The sequence below is a fragment of the Serinus canaria genome, chromosome 1, assembly GCF_022539315.1.
Source record: "Serinus canaria isolate serCan28SL12 chromosome 1, serCan2020, whole genome shotgun sequence".
Classification (NCBI taxonomy): Eukaryota; Metazoa; Chordata; class Aves; order Passeriformes; family Fringillidae; genus Serinus; species Serinus canaria.
The window spans coordinates 106,031,423-106,052,939 of record NC_066313.1 but is presented as its reverse complement, the minus strand read 5'-3'; the positions used below and the strand labels follow the sequence as shown (position 1 = coordinate 106,052,939).

The 21,517-nt window shown below is 41.6% G+C and overlaps 2 protein-coding genes across 6 annotated transcripts in view; one reads left to right on the top strand and one right to left on the bottom strand.

Annotated features, from left to right (window-relative positions):
- The window catches only part of SRPX (sushi repeat containing protein X-linked), a 41,349-nt gene extending 38,570 nt beyond the window's left edge, over window positions 1-2,779 (top strand). For all 5 annotated transcript variants that reach the window (XM_030234707.2, XM_050975158.1, XM_009089625.4 and 2 more), the window contains one exon: window positions 1,737-2,779. In XM_030234707.2, the coding sequence (XP_030090567.1) occupies window positions 1,737-1,917 (181 nt within the window). In that variant the 3' untranslated portion in view covers window positions 1,918-2,779. The remainder of the gene's footprint in view (window positions 1-1,736) is intronic.
- A 10,390-nt stretch (window positions 2,780-13,169) lies between these two features.
- Window positions 13,170-21,517, bottom strand: part of SYTL5 (synaptotagmin like 5) — a 49,392-nt gene continuing 41,044 nt past the window's right edge. Inside the window, exons 13-17 of the mRNA XM_030233947.2 lie at window positions 19,689-19,850; window positions 16,326-16,434; window positions 14,980-15,115; window positions 13,904-14,112; window positions 13,170-13,312 (exon numbers count right to left, since the gene is read on the bottom strand). Coding sequence (XP_030089807.1) covers window positions 13,170-13,312; window positions 13,904-14,112; window positions 14,980-15,115; window positions 16,326-16,434; window positions 19,689-19,850 — 759 coding nt within the window. The remainder of the gene's footprint in view (window positions 13,313-13,903; window positions 14,113-14,979; window positions 15,116-16,325; window positions 16,435-19,688; window positions 19,851-21,517) is intronic.

Sequence of the window (21,517 nt, the reverse complement as noted above, 5' to 3'; positions counted from 1 at the left end):
TTGTATTGGAGTTGTTCCTTTGCAAGGAGAGCCCAAATGCCAGAGACAGCTCATCCTCTGCGCCAGGGCTGGTGGTGGTTGTGGGCAGGCTAAAGGGGAGGCAGTGAAAGGGGAAACTCTTTAAAATACTGCCCATCTCATTCCTACGTATGGGACTTCAAAGAGGAAATTATCTCCCCAGCGTGACTGCAGCATCAGCAGTTTTACTGAGGTGTCTAAACTGTTTTGACTTGGGTTTAGACTGGCAGAGGATTGGTTTTCACTTGAAAGGAAGGCTTCAAGTGGCAGCATTTCCTAAGGACTGGAAGAGAAAAAAAAGCCAAAAGTGAAGGCCTCATTGGCAGGAAAAGAAGGAGTTGTTTAGAAAAAGGTCAAGGAACATTTTAAGCAACATGATCTATGATATGCCTGAGGAAAATGAGTAAGTTTTAACTGGAGACAATTAAAATTGCTGACACAGCAGAGAGGGAATTTTAAAAAAAATATTGAAAAACCACTGTTCTCAATAAAAGAAAAAGGAGAGCACAAAACCACTCTTTTTTAAAAATAAAGATACTTTTACTAAAGTTTAAATGTTTTTCTTGTGGCTCTGTAGGAAATAATAAGCTCTCCTAACATCTCATTCCCTGCTCCGTTGCAACCTTTAATGAAGCTACAATTCAGAAATTGGTATAGTATGATCTGCTCCACAATCAGTGGAAGTTTTTTTCTTTGTTGTTGCTTTGTGTGAATTCCACCTTTCTAGTTCTGCAAGGTGCTCCAATCAATATGAAATGCACTCTTAAGAATAAAGGCATTGTCCAGAATTGACATTTCAGTAAGCTAATGAGCACAGGTACCCCAGTTAAAACTTTGGAAAGCACAGAAGTATAGCATTTGGATTTTTAGAAACATTTTTTCTTAGGTAACATGTGGCACAAGATGAATGTAGTTTTCTATCACTATTGCTTAGCTTTAATATTTATTTTAGTTTGAATTTAATGGCCAGGCTCCCTAATTGCAACAAGACTGTGCCTAGAGCCCTCCAACTTGTTAGGAGGCTGAGGAAGGCCAATTTTGGTGCTTCACACCTTTTCAAAATCCTCCCAGATTCTTCTTCATGGCAGCTTTCTCTCATTCTCTCATGGCTGCCTGAATTTATTTACCCCACACTAACGATGTTGATGACTGCATATCCAAGCATCTTCTAGTACATTACTCCTTCAAGCAAAAGATGAAAAGAGCACCACAGATAAACTTTAGCTACTAGAGGAGCTTAAATGACCACTTCCACCACTTTGGAAGAAGGACTCCTCCATGATTAGGAGTGGCTTTTGTTCCTCTAAAATTAGAGTCACAGATGATTGTTATTATTAGGAAGCAGTGAAAGCAGACTCCAGTATTTTTGTCCTTCTTTTCCTTACTGTAATTTTTTATACCAAGAAGTGGAAGCCAATAAAGGGAATAGTCTTACTTGTAACTCAAGCTTCATCACAAGGGTTTTCTTTAGGCAGTGTTCATAATTTTTTTTTTCCCTAAGCTTGTTTCACTCCAGTGATAGCAGTGGGTACTGGTAGAGAACAGAGCTGGGTGCAGTCACTTTGACACATGCAGGCACCTGCTCTTTATCTGGCACCTTGTTAATGCTGAAACCAAACCTGCAGTCTGTGTAGCCCCTGTGACTGTGCCCACCTTCCTCTGCTCAGATTCAAGAGGCTGGTGCTGCCCTTTAACAAAACCAGCTTCTTGCTTTGCAGGCTGCTGCTGAGGATCCCCCACTACAGTTTCAACATCGTGGTGATGGACAAGCATGGCATGGACAAGGAGCGCTACCCTTTCCCAGCAACACCAGCTGAGCTCTTTGCTCTTATTGACAAATTCCCCTTGAGAAAAGATGAGATGAAACTGCAAGCAGAAATTGGTCAGTCATGTCCCTAATTCAGCATTTCAGGGCCTGCAGCTGTCAGTGATTTTTTTGTGATCCACAGAATTCTCCCCTTGGTGCTACACGAAGCATGGCTTTTTTAATCACTGATGTGATTTTTTGTGTGTCTTGGTGAATCTGTCCAGCCATGCAGCTGCTCTGCATAGAAGGGTGCACGATGCTTTTTTGTACTTTCAGTCCTCTTTAGATCATAGAATGGCCTGGGTTGGAAGTGACTTTAAATATCATTGAGTTCCAGCCCTGCTGCCATGGACAGGGACATCTTGCACTAGATCAGGTTGTTCAGAGCCCCATCCAACCTGGCCTTGAACACTTCCAGGGATGGGGCAGCCAGAGCTTCTCTGGGCAGCCTGTGCCAGTGCCTCATCACCTGCACAGTGAAGAATTTTCCCCTCATAGCTAATCTGAACCTCTTCTCTTACAAGTTGAAGTCATTCCCCCTTGTCTGTCGCTCCAGATTCTTGTAAAAAAATCCCTCTCCATCTTTCCTGTTGGCTCTGTTCAGGGACTGGAAGGCTACAATTAAGTCACCCCTAAGCCTTCTCTTTTCCAGGCTGCACAGTCCCCATTTTCTCAGCCTTTCCTCACAGGAGAGATGCTCTGTCCCTCTGATCACCTTGGTGGCCTTCTCTGGACCTGCTCTGACTGGTTGATGTCCTTCCTCCTGCTGGGGACCCCGCAACTGGATGAATGTGGATGTAGAATTTACTACCTAATGGAATTTCTTGTACAGAGAGTAAAGAACTGAGGCACATTTCTGGGAGTTTATTTTGGATTTTTCATTCAGTGTAAAATTGGGGTTTCTTTCTTACTGTTTATAATTCTTTTTATTAATAAAATATTGTTTTGCAAACAGATAGTTGTCTGAAATTCCTCTTGGGGGTTAAAGTTGGTCAGTTGGTACAGAATTTGTTCAAAATATCTTTCTGCAAACCATTATAAAAGACATTAGCCTCACATTGAAAGTGTGTAAGGAACCCACAGGTGCCTTTTAGTTCCACTAAAAAAAGTGTCAATCCCAGACAAAAAGCATGAGCCAGAGGGAACACAAGCATTGATTTTCAGCAGCAGCAAGGAGAAAATTGGTGATAGCAGGAGCATGGAAGTCATTGCCACAGGGAATATGTGGCAATATGATAATGGAGCAGTGATCCGTGTAGAGGATGGGCAGAAATTACTAAGGCCCATGTACTGCAATTCTTAATAGGAACATATGTTCTTACCTGCTGCACTTCTGCTTCTGGCTTTCAATGTCCAACAGTCTTGGAGTGGCAGACTTTTTTCTCCCTCCTTCACTTTGGAGACAGACTAGGCTGTTGATTTGATGGCAGGGAAACATTCCTCCAGGGAAACATCAAGGATTTGTCACTTACAGAGCCGTGAAAATGCTTGTTTGCAAGTCATCACTTGGAAATTAACAAAAAAGTTCCCTATTTAATAAAAAAATATCAGGAGGCAATCAGAACAGGGGAAAAAAATTCATTTGCTTTATTACAGCCCAGAGTCTCAACAATCCACTGCAAAGATTACACATCATGCATGAAGAATACAAGTGTTAGAGGAGTGAAAACTGTGTGAGTTACAGTTTGGATGCGTGTTCACCAGGTATGGTACACAATTTGACTGTCTGAACTAGCACCCAGCATCTGTGCTGTTCATTCTTGCCCCTCAAGAGCAGTCTTTTTTCAGCCAAATGCTTGTTTGACTTTGACCATAAGGTAGAGTTTTAAATTTTACAGTGGTGTCAGCAGAAGAACAGTTTTAGCAGCATCTTTAAAGCAGTCCTTACCAGAATTTGGTCTCTTGAATCCTCTGAAATGACCAAAAAAAAAAAAAAAAAAAAAAAAAAGAAAACTCTTTTAAAAAAGATTGGTCCTGCAAGTGAACTAATGAGGGAGTAGATGTGAAGAGAGGTAAGTCAGTCTTGACACCAGCTAGCAAAAGCTAATTTGTGGGCTGAAGCATGACAGCACCAAGGAGGAGCTGTGTGGGGATATGCCATGGACAGGATGAATGCTTCCCAGCGTTAGCAGAGTGTTGCTGAGCAGCTGTGAAAGCATGGCTTGGCCCTGCAGTGCTGGTGCCAAGACACACCCTGGACTCTGCAGGTGGTGGTGCCAAGTTTGCCAGGTTGAGAAACTGAGGGGCAAGGAAGCCCTGGGCTTTCCAAGTGTTGCTGTTAGGAACAAGGGGCAAGGTCAGGACTGGTGACAGAAATCACAGAAATGCCATTTCTCCTCCAGACCTGACCAAACAAACAGTAAAGTAAATGTTGAACCCACTGTAAAGGAGCAAGGAGGGTGAGAGCCTGTGGGGTGGTGGTCACAGCTGGACCCCAAGCTGCCTTCCCTCTGTCAGTGGTTAAGGGAATCAGGGCTGGGCACACCAAGGACACAGACCTGTGGGAGGAGAACAGAGAAGAGCTGCTGAGGTGGCCCAAGGGCTGGAGCCCCTCTCTTGTGGGGACAGGCTGAGAGCACTGGGGCTGTTCAGCCTGGGGAAGAAAAGGGTCCAGGGAGACCTTAGAGCAGCCTAAAGGGGCTGCAAGAGAGCTGGAGAGGGATTTTCAGAAGGGCATGCAGTGATAGAAAAGGCCTTAAGCTAAAGGAGGACAGGTTTAGATTAGATGGTAGGAAGGAATTCTGAGGGTGATGATGGCCAGGAATCTGGAGTTTTTCAGGCCAGGGTTGGATGGGGCTGTCTGGAGCATGTCTAGCGGAAGATTCCCTGCCCACAGCAGGGAGTTTGGAACAAGAGGATCTCAACCCAAACCATTCTGTGATTCTGTGTGCGTGGGGAACAGAGGCAGCCCAAGGACACATCTATGTACAGGCTGCTGTGGTCCCAGTTCTGGCTCATGTTCTTTTGCATGCACATGCTTAGAGCATGAATCACAAGTGGACAGGTTTAGGGTTTTTTTTCCCCTCACTTTTCTCACTGAAAAAGGAGAGCAACTGATTTCCAATGATTTAAAATCTATTACAAAAATAAAAATCTCAGATGGGTCTGATTTTTCTCCTGTATTGCTGCAATTCCAATCTGCTGCTGCTCCATTTTGATTTAGGTACAAAGTTGCTGCTTCCAGTCATCTTTCACATGGATGAACAGGAGCAGAGCTTTACAATTGCTACAATCAGGGAATTGATTGCAATCACTAGGCTGTTACAGGAAATTGAATTAAGTGGAGGAGAGTGCAGGAGTGATTAGATTACTAACTATATTCTGCACAGAACATTTCTTAAAATCCTGTGATTTAGAAAAGCTGTTCTTGATTAGTAATACAAGAATTCTGGCATTTTCTGTTGTACATTTTTGTGGGGAACTGTGAAAAATCCATGTGCCATCTCTGTTTTGGAGTCAAATCAGCCTGCATGGATGGTATGCAGGGATTTGGTAGAACGGCCCTTTGGAAATGTTTGAACAAGGGATTTAGTAGTTCTGGCTTTAGCCCAGCATTTATATCTGCAAATATATTTCAGTAACTCATCCTGTACACTTCTGGTCCCGAAAAATAACACTGCACAAGGTTCAGTATCTACACCAGTCCACTTCTTTTATGTAAGACTTCACAAAAAATTCTCCTCCCTCGAAGTTATGCTGGTTGGAGTCTCTTTCATACTCCCAACTCTTCTTGCCATAGCTCTAATCCTACCACTGCTGTCAAAATGCAAATCTGATTGAAAACAGGAATATTAGACATGCCATAAGCCTTACCCTTTCCATCCCACCTCCAGGCCGTTCATTGCAGGAGATGTGACACATCACAGTGTGTGGATACAGTCATGGGCTGGAGGCTCCTACATCAGTCTGGAGGTTCTGAGTATGAACCAGAAGACTTGAGTTATTTCAGATGAGAAAAGAATTACTGATTCTGACATGTAGCATCTTTTACAAACAAAACTATTGAGATAAATCATGGGAGGCATCAGTTTCTCAGCAAAAAAGCATTTTTGTAAATAGCCTGATTTTCCCCAGATTCTACCCAACAATCCACCTAATTAGATGAGAACAACCCCTGCTGTCACACACCTCCTCTACAGCTGCAGAAGGGAGACAAATCTGAAGTTGCACATCCCTATTCTTGAAGTTCAAAGCCCTCTGGGACAGAAAGTGTTGTGTTTTAATGAAAACACCAATGATCCCTCACAGCTCTGCACTAAACAACCACAACATGGGACTTCATTACAGCTCAGTGCTTGCATAAGAGCATGAGTCAGACTGCATCACATAATTAATGAAAATGCAGAGCCTAAAGAGTAACCTGGAGTGTATTTAAATACTCTTAATGATCACAACCCACTTTTTAAGTTGAGGTGGGGGAATAATAGAGCTCAGGCTGTGCAATCTCAGTGCTTGATCACTTCCAGCCACTCACCACAGTCTCTGCTGCTGCTGTACACCCACAGGAAGCAAAATGTGCTGTACACCATCAGGAGATGGCACAGCTCCTCTTGGCCATGGAGCTGCTGCCCATTTCTCTCTGCCCATTTGTGGCTGAAGAATATTTTTATGGCAGCTTGGTGAAGGGAGGAGTGGGAAACCACCTGCAGGGGCTGGAAGGCAGAGAGCAGCAAGGCTGCCTGGTCTAGAGGAGCCAGTGAGGACATGGGCAGCTGAGGAAAGCACATGTGTTCTTTCTCTGGCCTTTTTTCAAGCAGTGACCCAGCTGCAGCATGCTCTGTGAAACACAGAGGGAACAAATGGGAATGCCAGTGTCCAGGCAGAATGTGCCAGTGCATATCTAGCAACCAACATGCCTCCCATTGCCACCCACGCAGCCAGAAAGTAACCAAAACCCAAATTTCAATAATTAGCATGGCACATACTTCAATTTACAAGGGTAATTAGTCATCTATCACCTCCAAGAGAAGGGGAGGAAGAACTAATGTTCAGTTGTACAGGAGTGACAGAGATGTCTTCCAGACCCTCAGGCAAGTCCTTGAGTACAGTCCTGAGCAAAGGTATAGAGAGCAGAGAAATGGCAGGAGGGCTTACCCCTACCTGCAGCTGCCTCCCAGTTTTTGGGTGTCTGACCTGCCCATAAAGGCCAGGACCAGCACAGGGATGAGCTAGACAAGAGTGGTGTGAGGGCAAAAGACCCTGTGCTCAAATCACACCAAGAGAGCACTGAGCCCTGCTGAGCTGGTCTCCCCTTAACCTGGCACAGGAACTGAGCCAGGCTTTCAGAGAGAGGAGAGGCACAAGCCCTGAGCCCAGGGTTTGCCTCCTTTCTCACTGGGAAGGCACAGCAAGACACAAAAGCCCAGGGCACTGGAGAACCACAAGAAGAAGTAAGAGAGCCCTGAGCTCTGGGGTAAGTTGAATTGAACACGACTCTGCTGAAAGTGTAAATTGAGGGGTTGAATGCTTGTTGATTTTTCTTATAATAATAATTTAAAAAGAAATCAGGACTAAAAGTTAGAGAACAGATGCATTCTGAACATACCTAGATGTTCAGGTGGGCAGAACCTTGAACCAGGGAAGAGGCAGGAGATTCAGAGATGGAGGGGAGGACCTGGTGAACAGGCAGAGTTAATATACGTGTAAAATAATTTCATAGCAAGGAGGAAGAGAGTGCTGTAATTCCCTTTTCCTTAGACTTGCATAGTTAAAAGAAATCAGATTTAATGCTTATGAAATCACAAATAGCTTAATTTCTACACTTTAAGTGCTTTTAAGACAAGAAAAAGAGAGACAGAGAGAGACTCCATCAATGGAGTCTCACCTCTGAAAACATGAAGGCCCCTTGCATTTCATCACATATAAGAGATGTCTTTACCTCAGTGAGAAATATGGGGTACTCCTGGGAGACATAGTTTCCTGCAATTCATTTTAGGAGAGACAAAGACACAGCAGCATTTCAGTATTTTAATTTAGAAGATATAACAGAAATCTTGACAACATCTGCAAATGTCTTACCAGCCATCTTTGTCCACAAAACAATGTACAGTGCACAGCACAGAAATGTTCTCAGCAGAAAACATTGCTTTGCCTCAATTTGGGCAAAGCTTAACATACTGCAATGCCATTTACTGCTACTACTGTTCATGTCCACCAGAATAATTAAACAAATTGCTAGCAACAGATTTTTAGCAGAACAAAGGCAGCACGAGGGAAAGGTGACATTCTCTAATTGCTGCAACAAATGACTATGCTTGGCTTTAGGCAAACCTCAACAATTAGAACTATTCTCAAAAATATACAGAGAGCTGTCAGGAGCAGTAGCACACAGCCATGTAAATGTTATTGCCACAAAGTAGGATTCTTGAAATAAATAATCTAAATAAAAGGTCAAGATGCAGCCAGGGTGAGTTTCAAAAGCAACCTAAAAAGCCACCTAAAATTCAAGCTGAGATTCAGTTTCCAGTGTTAATATACACAGTATAATTAACACTGTATTATCACTTATTAAACAGCATTTGAAAACATGAAATCATCAGGGAGGAAATCCATGGGCACAGTGGTAAGGTTCTGTTAGCATGTTCTCAGCATCTCCTGCTGAGCAGTGGTAAAGGGCATCACTGCAAATCTGCATCCTGTGCTGGAATTCACCATCATTTCTTTAGGGTTCTCAAATGTTAACATTTCTGGGAGTATAAAATAATAACTAAATAGTTGAAACACAAAAAGTTTATAAAGTGCATGGGTCAGGTCTCAGAAGATACTTGTTTATGTCATGGTGGCAAAGTGCTGAAAATCAACACTGTGTGTTAGCAAAGGAAAATTTCAGTCTTAACTTCATATAGAAGAAAATCAGTGGGGCTCCCCCATCACTTGTGCCTCCTCCCAAATATTGGGGATCAGTGTCCAGGGAGAATCTTCTGGTCAGGGCTGCTGAACTGAAGGGAGGGGTGAAGGGAAGAGAGACCCTTGCAAAGATTGAGGAACAACTCTTTTTAACTTGTGTGAGCCCACAAACCAGGCAGCTGTGGAAACAGGGCTCTGATCTCTTCCCTAAAGGTATAAGATACCCAAGCAGCTTTTCTCTTTGTGGATGCTACAAAACAAACTGCAAACTCTACATTCCTGAAGCTGGGCAATGTGCAGAGTCATCAAGAAGTCAAAATTATACCAGACTAAAATGCAGCCCTGCTGTTACTTCTCCTCATCAATTAGGACCAGTGGATGCCTAAAGACTGCCCTGATGTTGTAGCTGAGTTGATATTTTGCAGGCTACAGCTTAGAATAATTGCATTTAGCTGGGCTTAACCAGTCAGGAAAAGAAAAATCAAAAATTAATATATAAAAATGCTTTATTCATGCTGCCTCAGCATAATCTGCATTGAAAGAGGCACAGAAGAAAAAGCTTCCAGTCTAATGTACCATGACCAAAACATGCTCTCCATCCCAATGCTTTCCCTCTTAAACCATTACAGCTGGAAAAGAAGGAAATGTGCCATCTGAAAGGCATCCAAGGAAGGCAGTGGCACTTGGATTAGCACAGGAGGATGGCAACAGCAGCCCCCAGTCTTTGCAGCTTTCCTCTCATCTCACTCAACATGGTAACATAGTGGAGGTAGAGGAGATAGGAAGGACATTTCAAACCTACTTCATCCTGGTCTTGGAATCTCAGCATGCAAGCAAGTTTAGGAGCCTGAAGTCCCCATTCAGCTGATAGAGAAAGTCACCAGAGAGGAGGGCTGGGTACCAAAATCTGCTGGCAGGGCTTGGAAAGCCCTCAGCATCAGCTCTTTTTGGTAGTTATTGGCTGTAGATGTGTTTACTCTCCCAACCTGACCTTTATGGCAAAAGTTGCACTTTTATTCCTCTTTAATGGGTTGAACCCTCAAAATTTAATGACAAACCTTGCTAAAAAAATATGTAGCAGAGTAAAATGTGTTTTGTAACACATTTTCTGCACCCACCATAGAGCAAATTTCTTCTCCACTGATGCAGCTTCAGTTGTTCAGGTCTGTGTAGAAAAAGACTTCAAAACATCAGCTCTGCTGTATCTGTTTACTCAGGGCACGATTTTATGAATCAGTGTTAAAATTGTGGCCATTTCCTCCCGAAAATTAGCTTTGAATAAACCATTCATGCACCTTCAATATCACAAATACAGATAGAAAAGGAAGGCTTTGGTCTAATTCCTGGCTTTCTGTCTTTTTGTTCAGCCTGGTAACACACAGTGCATGATGATGCAAAATTATGGGCAATTAATTCAAATATCCAGGAAACAACAAATCACATCTGCAGTTAATCATCTTGTGCTTTTTCCAAACCATAAACCATCTTTACAGAAGAGGAGAACAAAGAGATGAGAGACATAATTAAATGTGACATTTTCCATAAATCAGATGATTCCTACAAATGGGCTGATAACATCAGAGAACAGCCAAACTTTCCAAATTGCCCTGGTGTTTATCTGGTGCTCATCATCTCTCTGAGGCTCTGGTGACTGTGACAGTTTTATGGTGACACCATGCTGCAGAACTGTCCCTGCTAACCCAGGAGGTCATTTCTCTCTTCTACCCCAAACCCCACCAATGGCAATCACCACCACCTTGGCTGGAATTCCTTCCCAGGTGGAACTGTTCCCTCCTTAGACTGAGCTGCAGCCTGTGCAGAGCCCAGCCTGTGACTTCAGGTGTGGGCTCAGAGTGGCATTTTGGCCCTTTGGAAGGAAAAGACAGCTTAAAGCCCATGTTTGAGCTGGGTGGCACTTCCCAGATGCACCCATTCATCATAAACTCTGTCTTATGACCAAAATGGGCAGAAGTTGAAGCAGGGAAATACAACATTTTTTGTTTCAAAGCAAGATGTGATTTAGCAAATTGTTCATGCTGAGGAGAGAAGGTTAGAAAGTATCATTCAAAAATCTGGCAAATGCTTGTGCTCCAGGCAAAAGTAAATTAAATTTAAAATTATTTTAAGTTTTTTTCAGTTTGGCAAATGAAAAAAAGGCCATTCCAAGGTCCAGTTTGGAGGAATTTTTTTTCTTACTGTGTTTGCCATTTTCACCATCAAAATTAATCAAAGCAAACCATTCAACAGACCAGTGTTCCTCTACAACTTTAGCTGGAATTTTACCTCAAGGAACCATTTTCTTTACATTCAACAAGTTTATCTGTTTGAAGCAACTTCTAGCAAAAAAAAAAAAAAAAAAAGTTTTTGCCTACATGTCCATGTAATTATTATTCCCAAAGGAAATTCAGGTTTGTTGTACAAACAACCAAGACAACTCAAAACAATTCTGTTAAAGAGAGAGGTAGTTAAGGTGTCAAAAGTTAGGTATGGTCACTTTGGAAGATAGTGATAAAAAATAATCTAATATTAAAGACAGAGTATGGTGATAAGAACAAGGTCATAAAATGTTGTGTGCTTGATATTTGTCCTCTGGTTTATCAGCTCACAGCACCTGCAGCACAGATTTGTAGAATGACAGAATCATTTAGGTTGGAAAAATTAAAAGTCAGCTAAAACCAAACTAGACTTCCCTCACTGCCCAGTTTCAGCTGAACTTCAGAAGAAAATGAAGAAAAGATAAAGAAGGAAAATGAAGTCAGTTTTCTTGAGTAACCACTGACTTTTGGTTCCCAATCTGAGATTCTGTAGAAGAATTTTCAGTTTCAAAGATGACTTGGTAATTTCTGAAAATGGTGAGTCTCCAACTGGACAAGCAATACCTCCAGTAACTTTTAAAAGTCATATCAGAATTTTAAAATAATTTGTGCATAAAGAAACAAATAATTTTATTAAAACTACTGTTTTCAACACGAATAAATACCTTTTTTTTTAAATCCAATAATATTATGATTTAAAAAGACTGGCTGTAAACTTCCCTGCAGTTTCCAGCAACTCCAACAAAAAACACCACAAAATATCTTAAAAAGAGAAGAATTAATGTTACATTTTAAGGTTTTGAGTTCAGCTCTAAATACACATACTTAATTGGACACTAGGACAACTACAGATGTCAATATCTCCAGCTGTAGCTGCTTAGCTATCAGATTATATTCTGTTGTTCAATCTAGATCTCTTGCAATAGACTTTGGGGGAAAAAATGTAGGAATAGCTATAGATGAATTTACCAGTGCAAATAGAAAGCTGTGTTCTAATTGTGGAAAATTCAGAAGAAATGCTGTTCACTCAGTTTCCTGATCTTCCTTTGTCTTACACCTTGAGGATCACAAAATTACTGTTGAACAATTGTCACAGGTAATAGGATTAATGATTTTTTTGGCCAAGACTCACTCCTCAATGAATCCACTAGGGGATGTTCAGGAGAAAAAAATGTCTTACTTGGAATATAAATAATGTGCCTGGGCCTGAATGGGACCCCAGCCCATTCAGAGAAGATTTTACAGTTATGCAAATCATTTTGGCATGTGCTTTAATCCCATTCTGTTCTATACAATCTGTTGAATCAAGTTTTAGCTAACTCCATCCAAACCTGGCATGTGTCTCATCTCAGCAACACATCAGATGGGGACTGGCATGTGGACATATTCCCTCTGTTCAGTGACATCAGAAGGTCTTGGCTAGAGCTGTCAACTGAATGAAAAACAGTAGCATCGTGCAGTTCTGGAAAGTGTTTGAGGATTTGGTATGATTTATTTTCATCAGAGGCTCTTTGATTACCTTGAACTGAGTCTGCCTTTTATACATGGGCACTAAAATTCCCAGAGGATGCCAGGACACCAGCACTGCCCACCAGCTCACTGCTGCCTGTTTCTAGGGCAGTGCAGCACCCTGCACTGGCCCTGCTTGGCTGGGTTTTGGTCCCAGGCCTGTCGTGCTGCACCACTGCACAGCCCAACAAGCCAACACGATGAAGAAACACTGTTTGTTGTCCTTCATAACATTATGGCTTCTTAACTTACAAACACCAGAGCACAGACTCACTCTGAACCTGCTTGTTCTGTGCCACTGCTGCCTCCATCCCTGAGCCAGAAGGAGATTCATAAACATGGCATTACTCACTAAATGACCAGCAAGGGAGTTTGCTCACTCTGAGCAGCCCTCAGGCAGAAATGCTCATCAGCCACCAGAGGGGACAGAGAAAGCCAGTCTGATCTCTGTGCAAGGTCCTGTTCTCACTGGCTTCAGGAGAAACAACTCACACAAGTAGCCTGGGTAAGGAATGTGTGCATGAAAGTGCAGAATGCATTGGAATTTCACCCAGAGCCTTAATATCCAAGGCAAAGGGTGCAACCCTTCTCCCGTTCAAATGGGCCAAGTGACAAGAGCCTGGACACCCCTGAAGCCAGGAGTAGCTGTGGCACCCCCCAGCAGTTCGAGTCCTTCAGAGCCTGCGTTTCCCCATGCTGGATCTCAGCATCAACACCCCTTCCACTGCAGCTCCTGGACTGTCGATCATCTTCTGCCAGAGGTGCTGCTCTTCCCCTTGGGAGTCCATCCAGTCAACCTCTTTGCCATTGCTTACACCTGGCAATTGTGAAAACATGGGAATTTGCCATTTTAGGGAGCAGCTGGATAACAACACTCCTCATTTACTCAAGAGAAATGACAAGCATTTTACATTTCCACCTGTACATGGAGTTGTACTGAAAACAGGCAGCTCCTGGAGAGCACCAGTTTGTCATTGACCACCTTCAGGCACATGGGCAGAGGGTCATAAACCTCCCCACACTGCACCACAAACAACTTTCTCCCAGCACAGGGGAACGGATTCACACCTCTTCCAGCTCACACCATGGCCAGCAGAAAGGCTGCACAGAAGTAGCTGACTCCTTCTCAGTGGGATGCTAAGGAATGCTGCCCAAGGTATTCACAGCTCTTTTAGGCTGTGCAGGAGCACAAATGGGCACATAATTTTTGTGTCTCATTCAGTGAAGGAAAGAACTAAATCATCTACATATTATCTACGTGTTGCCTTTTCTCCATTTTCAATTCCACAACTTCCTGTGTGTTTTCAAAACACTCAGTGACATTTCTGTCCTTCATACACATGAGTCAGGTGGGGAAGGAAAGAGGGAGCAGAATAAGAAAAGCAACCTGAGTCAGATGGGACCTTACCATTTCCAGTGCTCAAACGGACACCTCCCAAAAAAATATTACTGGAAAGAGACTCCTTGTCCCACACAGTCAGCTCCAGGCAGACATTCCTTATGTCCCCTGAATTCAAGCCACTGAAGGCAAAGGTGTGATTCCACTGGGGGTTCACACTCCTTTTCACTATGGGAGTTTTGTGTTTTGTAGCTTTGCTGTCATCTGGGAGCAGGTACCTGGGAGAGAAAGGACAATGAGTATGGAAGTGGATTTTCACACAGTATTTATAATGTATAACAATCATGTACAGGCTCAAATGGGATCAGGGCCCCATCTCCCCACTGGTATTATGTTAAGCAGCTACCTCAAGTGCTTATTTTGCATTTATGCTCCATTTGTTCTCATACCTACAGTGTCAGTTACCACTAGCAGAAATTGGAATTCAGTCTCCTTGCCCAAGACTCAAACACAAACTTTTTGTTTCATTGAGGCTAAATATAGACAGGGTCATAAAAACATTGGCTAGAAGGGACCTCTCTGGAGTCATCTTGTGCAGTGTCCCTCTCAAAGTGCAACAAGAGATTGTCCAGAAAGAAATGAAAATTACTTTTTCTGCTGGAAATGTATGCACTGAGTGATAGTTTTAAGCACAGCAGAAGATCAAGATAAATTCTAAGCTCCTCCAGGGAATTAAAGACAGGATGTTTCCTGTGGACCCCGTTTAGTACCAACACTCAACCCATTACTATGAATTGGAACATATCTAGAAATCAGCAAGCCTGCATTCAGAGCAAAAAAATGGCAAAGAGAAATGGTTTAAGATATCTATTACTTCCTAAATGTAACATTTATAATGCATATCCTACGTTTATGAGAAATCCATTAAATGAGAGATGCAGGATTTAGTTCATTTTTTTCAAACACGAGTATCCTGTGTAGTTTGGATTTTGAGTGTCCAACACAAAATGCTGCATATCTAAAAAACACACATATGTTGTCATACTAGGTAAATTTTTTGTGTACCCACATGCTTACAGGCATGTGATACAAAACTTAAATTAGATGCAGTCATTAAAGAAAGGAGAGGAGAAAACCCCACAAACCCTTTAACAAAAGTATCAGATGTGCCTCCAGATTTCACTGCTGTTAAATTCTTTGCTTCTTTGATGAGGACTTCTAATATGCCTCCAGATGGCAGATGAGAATCTCCTTTCTTTCCTTTTTTGAAGCCTCTCTTTCCTAAGCATAGAACAAAATTGCAAAATTACAACCAGAAATTATATTGTACTATATATTATATACTCACAGACTCCAGGCTGAGGCACTGACCACATTCTAATAGTTATAATATAATATCTAATAGATATAATATATCAGTATATATTGTAAGACTGATTTAAAAATGTAACTTGTCTTGGCTAGATTTTTCAAAGTAATCATCAGGAGTGATGTTAAAATGTACTAATTTAAAAACATGCAGGTTGTGTCTGGACTGAGCTGATAACAATGAGCTTTTAAGGGAGCAAACCTTGAGTAAACCTTACTACTAATAGAGGGAATATCATCTGTCATAAAAAAAAAAGAAGAAAGGAAAAGAAAGAAATGTAATCCATCAAATGCAAGTGCTAACAAGCAATACTGTCCCTGAGACAGTGATACACCTGCATCTGGTGTGTCCATGTGCACTCAGGTGCTACCCAGTGATTGCTCTCACTTCAGAGGATTGCTGTTCCTCATGCTAACACAATGCAAAGAGAGAGTGACTCTCCTCCCTTGTTCATTGCTGATGAAAATAATGGCTCACCCTCAAGAACTCAAATAGGATTTTACAGGACTAAATTGCAGCAGTAATACAGTAAGACTGAGCAGAGGAAAAGCAGTAAGAAAAGCAGTGAAAATGAGGGGTGATTCAGGTGAATTAAGCATGAAGAACCAAGTGAGGTCTCTTACTTGATCAGCTAAGCTCTGTATATAACTAGCTGAAAAAAGAACTCTCAGACTACAATGCAATTTATTTCTCTGTGGCTACCCTTGATCATGTTACCTAATGTCTGGATTTTTTTTTTTTAAATTAAGTCAGAGCCATACATCAAACATTGACTGCATATTCCTCTTCCATTCTCTCCTCTTAAGTTCAGTGTGAAAGAAAAGGATGAAGCAAAAGAAACATACACATGGTTCAGAATTTCCATACATAACTATTGAAGCCAGGTTGGATGAGGCCTTGAGCAACCTGGTCTAGTGGAAGGTCCCTGCCCATGGCAGGGGGCTTGGGACTAGATGGTCTTTCAGGTCCATTCTACCCCTTAACATTCTGTGATTCTGTAAATGAGCATATTAAAGTATGATTTCAATCTTCTCCAGTACACTTACTTCACCCTAAGGGAGGATCTTTAATATAGCATCATCACATGATTTTTAAAATCCTCATTATTAGTGTTTGTTTTACCTTGAAAGTGTCCCAGAGGAAGCATTAGGTTTCTGTCTGGGGGAATATAACGTAAAACCACTGTCAGTTCTCCTTTGTACTGAAGGCCAAAATCTGTCACAGCCTCCACCTGAAGAGAAAACAAACAAACCAACCAGAAATCCAGCCAAGGTTAATCATTCCAATCTTCCTTTTGATTTTAATTCTGTCAAAATATAGCAATACATCCATAGAGCGTTTTAAACCCTTTTTAAACTCATCAAGATGCACCAGCCCACTTTCAGATAATAAGACATTCAAATTGGAGGCAATCACATTTTATAGAACTTTCTGACCTTGGGAATGCAAGCTCTCAGAAAAATAAACCCATGTGGCATTAGGCACTGTACAGTGAACACACGGAGGAGAGAGTTATGTAGCATGACTAAGTGAAAAAAAACCAACAGCAAAAAAACCCCCCAAACTTATTTCTGAGTATATAAACTATAACTGACTTAAGCTGATAGTCAGCCCTTATTTGCACCAGTCTGGATTTTAAATATAATTAGTTTCATGGATTTTATAGAAGTCACTCCTGAGTCACTCTTAGACTGGATGTGTAGGAAACAAAGGTGAGGGAGAGCAGAGTGCAGCTTTGAAACAGAAAAACTTCTTAAAAACTACTATTCCCAGTGTCCTCCTTCTTTTCTACACAGCTACTATTTCTGCACTTCTACATCTTTTTAAATAAACAATTAAATCTTACTCAGAGGAATGCAATCAATGCTCTTCAGTCCATCCTTTTAAAAATAATATCCCTGGCAGGGTACTGAACTTCCATTCACTTTGCAAAAAGTTGGAAACTGCATTTTAAAAACATTGGATGCAACACAGAGAGCTCTGACTTCACTGGTGAAGCTGGGACCACTCAGGGGCTCTCAGCAGCCTGGTCCAGTGAGATCTGTCCCTGGTCCAGTGAGAGCTGTCCCTGATCCAGTGAGAGCTGTCCCTGGTCCAGTGAGGTCTGTCCCTGGTCCAGTGAGAGCTGTCCCTGATCCAGTGAGAGCTGTCCCTGGTCCAGTGAGGGCTGTCCCTGCCCATGGCAGGGGATTGGAACTGGGTGATCTTTGAGGCCCCTTCAAACCCAAACCATTCTGTGACTCTGTGATGTGGTTTCTGTACACGCTTCCGTGCTTAGGTTTGGGTACAAATGAACAAATCTTCCTGATTTCTTCAGAGGGTTGAAGGTCATGGATAAAGGGAGAGGATCCTGCAGCACTGCTGGAGGCACATGAGGCACCACAGGAACCTTTAAAGAACTGTTTGTGGAGGAATGTCTGACCTGTGAATTTATTTCTGTGAGATGGATTCAGCTTGCTTCCTGATACCCCAGGAAGGTCAAAGTTCTATTGTCCAGAGAAAACAAGTGAAAAATCCCCAGCAGGAATTCAGAAGGTGTGTGCAGAGCCAGCACTGCCTTCCCCTCCCAGGCTCTAGGCTGAGGCACTGAGCACTCACTGGGGCTGAGCCTGCACCCAAGGATGGGACAGAGAGCAAAGCAATCTCAGTCACAGGAACAGGGCCCTTTTGTGACTTGGAAGCAGTTTTGGAGCAACACAGGCACTGTTGCACTGACTGAGAAAAACAGTCCTGTCTGACACCAGTGTCCAATGCCAGCTGCTACACCAAAGGACTGAAGAAAACCTGCAGTGAATGGCTGTGGAATAATTTGCACATCTACATTTTGCCAGTCAGGCAGCTCACTTTTGGCCTAAACTAAGCAAGTTTAGGACCAAGTTTCCCATAAAGGTATCAAAGGTTATTTTTTATTTAATTCTTCTAGTGGACAAGCAATGGTGTAAGTTCCAATGTCAGAAAAAAAATTGTCAGCCTCTCCTCCAAAGCCACATGACTCTGTCCTCTCTTTAGCCACAGAACTATTCTCTCTACTTTTTCTGACTTAATCACACTCCTCTGGAAAAGAGATCACTCAATGCTCATAGAAGAAACACAGCTTCAAGTCTCCAGCCTTTTCACTGAAGCAGCTAAATGATTCATGATAAAACAAACAAAGCACTGTAATAATCCCAGAAAATGCTGGATTGCCATTCCTCCATTCCTGTCTCTATCAGGAGTCCATATAGGAGAATATATTGTGTGTATTTTTTGCATGGATATTAACCAGTGCTTCTTTTAGTAGTAGCAATTGATATATTTTTTTAAAATATCATCCTTGCTGATCAAAAAATTTAGCAGTGTTCTAAGTTTAGAAACATTATTGGTAACAGCTTAGGAGGCAGACAGGACCGATTCTGTCTTTGCTTTCTTTGACAGTAAAAGGAGTAATTTAAAAATCTTTTTAATAGATTTGGAAATAATCAGATACCACCTTCCAGCTGGACTAGCAGAAATGCTTATTACTTAATGTGCCTCATTACTTATTTTCCTGAGCAGGAGATCTTCCTGACTATTTTGGTTATTTTCCCATTAGGAGTAAAAAATTTACCTAGAAATTAATTACAGAGCAAACAGATCCATCTCCCACCTGATAGAAGGGCAAAAATTAAACACTCTCTCCTGAAACCCAAAAGATAATATGATTTCCTTAAATGTATTGAACATAGAAAACCTAAATCATCTAGTCAACCTTGACAATATTAGCTGCACACCTTATATTTTTTTGACATTAGAAAGATACACTTTGTTAAATGTCAATCTAAACCCCTGGAATTCCTGGGGATTCTGGCTGCTGCAGGAGCAAGCAAGAGAGAAGCCTTTAATCCTCTACAGCAGCTCTTTGAATCTCTTCCAAAAGTAAAAAATGAACACCTTTGCCAAAGCAGGGGAGCCCTGGGCACAGGAGTCACCCTACCCTCCCTTACAGGGCATGCTCTGTTTCACAGACCTCTCAATCTGCTGGCTCAGAAGCTTTTTCTTGTGCCTTTCTGGTTAAGGTGAATTAGAGAGATTAAGAAGTTGTTTTGTCACATCTGAAATGTGTAAAGCACTTTGAACTGGAAAAAAAAAAAAGCTTGCTTCTTTAGTAACCTCTTAGGGGTTAGGTAAGGGGAATGGTGGGAAAGTTCTTTGTTTTCTGGTTTTTTTTAAAAGATTAATGTATTTACTAAGTAATTTTTTAATTGGAGTTTATTACAGGATGAACTTATGTTTTCTTTAAAAGCTTTCTTTGGTTATTGTTTTTAAGTAGCCAATCATATGTGAAAATTTCATGAAGACTTTAAAACCAGCAAGCTTTTACTGAGAAATAAGAATAAGTAAATTTTTTTCACTGTCACATTAGACACTTATAAAGTCCTGCTTTGTAAAAAATTTCCAAAGGAAAAAAATAACTAACTCTTGCTAAATTTGCTTCACAGCACTTTCACTAGTCCTGGAAAACCTTACCTTGGGCTGGAGCACAAACCACTCATCACCCTGATTTTCAAAGTTCCAGGAATCAAATGGAATTTCCACTTCCCCAAGGAAGCTGTTGTGTCCAAATCTGTCATAGTGCCAGACAGAAACCTGCAGGGTCCTGGTTTCCAGCTGTGAGTGACTGATGACATACTACCAACAGAAAAAGAGAAAAAGAAACTCTCAGAATAAGCAGAAATAATATTTTCCACAGAGCCTTTAATGGCTCCAGCTCAGTTGCACCAAGCCCAGAGCAGTTAACAAATGGAGCATGAAAGAGAGATTTGTTTTCCTTGCAAGCAAGATGGATCTAGCCAGAAAGTTCATGATATTAATGTGAAATCTTTGCTGTATACATCCAGAGATAATTTATGTTGCTATCATTACGGTGGCTTTGGTTTTGCTATTATTTACTGAGCATTTATGACTATAAAGTAAATTATTATGCTTAAAAATATTATCCTACAAGATAATTCCCTACAAGTTTATATAAAAGATGCAGATCAACATCTAGGTTGATAAAAAGAAGAAACCCCACTGGTTCTTTCATCCCTAAAGAGAGTCTGCTTAACACTGCTTACCAGAAAGAAACCTCTCATTTCCAATTTTCTCTTTGTAGCTTACAAAAATTGCTCTGAAAACACATAGAGCAGCATCTGCAAGGCAAGCACTGAGCCTATCAGTAACCATTGTTGGGTTTGAAAGCTATTCAAAAACTCATGTCTAGCTCTTGATATATCAAAGCCATTAAAAAACTCACATCTAGGTATTAATACATCAAAGCTATTAGAGGACTAGCATTGTAGTTTAGCAAATACACAGGAAATTATAAACATCTGGAATTCTGGCTTTACACACTCTACTTTTAGCAGAAAGCCCATTATTTCCCTGATATTCACCCTTCTCCTAGTGTTAGCTGAAGAAACCCAGATGTCTTACTTTTGCATCAGGAACCATACCTGGACATGGACAAATACTGTCCAAACGCTGAACCAGCCAGATCAGTTGGCTAATTATGTACAGATATATCTACAGTGCCCAACACTAGATTCCAACTGTTCCACTGTGAGAAACCTCATATTCTGCAACAATGGCGTAAAAGTCAAAGAGGGAAGACACAAGACAAATTTAATTGTTTTTATTTTCTTTTTTTATTAACAGGATTTTCAGTTGGGATAAAAACCCTTCCTTATCTTCACACATTTGTTATAATCCGTATTTCTGAGAAATTTTTATGTCCTATCTTCACCCTACAGTTATGTTTAGTGCTATAATTACTTGATAAATAAAGTCTAATATTTTACTTTTTCCCAGTTCAGGCAAGCCTTAGTTTTACTCTATACCATTTAAAAATGAGGCTATAAAAAGCCTCTCCCTTGGCAAGCAGCACGGCCAGACCGAGTGTGTGTGCCTGCAAAATGGTTCTGTGGCCAGGCCTAGCCAAGAACACCAGCCAGGGAACATCTATTTGCTTCTATTATGGGAAACTTATTTAAAATGTAACTGAAATTTAAAAAAAGAAAAATCAGGAGAAACTAAGAGGAGTTTCTGGTTTGAGGGTAGCCTGCTGGATAACTCCTTTCAGTGGGTAGGAAAGGGAATCATCAGGAGCCTTGAGGTCAGGGTGCCAGAGAGGCAGTGAAGGGGCAGCAAGCCCCCATTCCCCGCTGCCCCACAGAGCCAGGGAGGTGAGTGAGCAGCTGGTGAGCAGCTCAGAAGAGTTCAGCCTCTCTGGTGGGGGTGGGCAAAGGGCAGGGAAGGAGAGAGCTGTGGGCACTGTCTCCTCAAGCCCATTGCAACCCAAAATGACCTGCATAGGT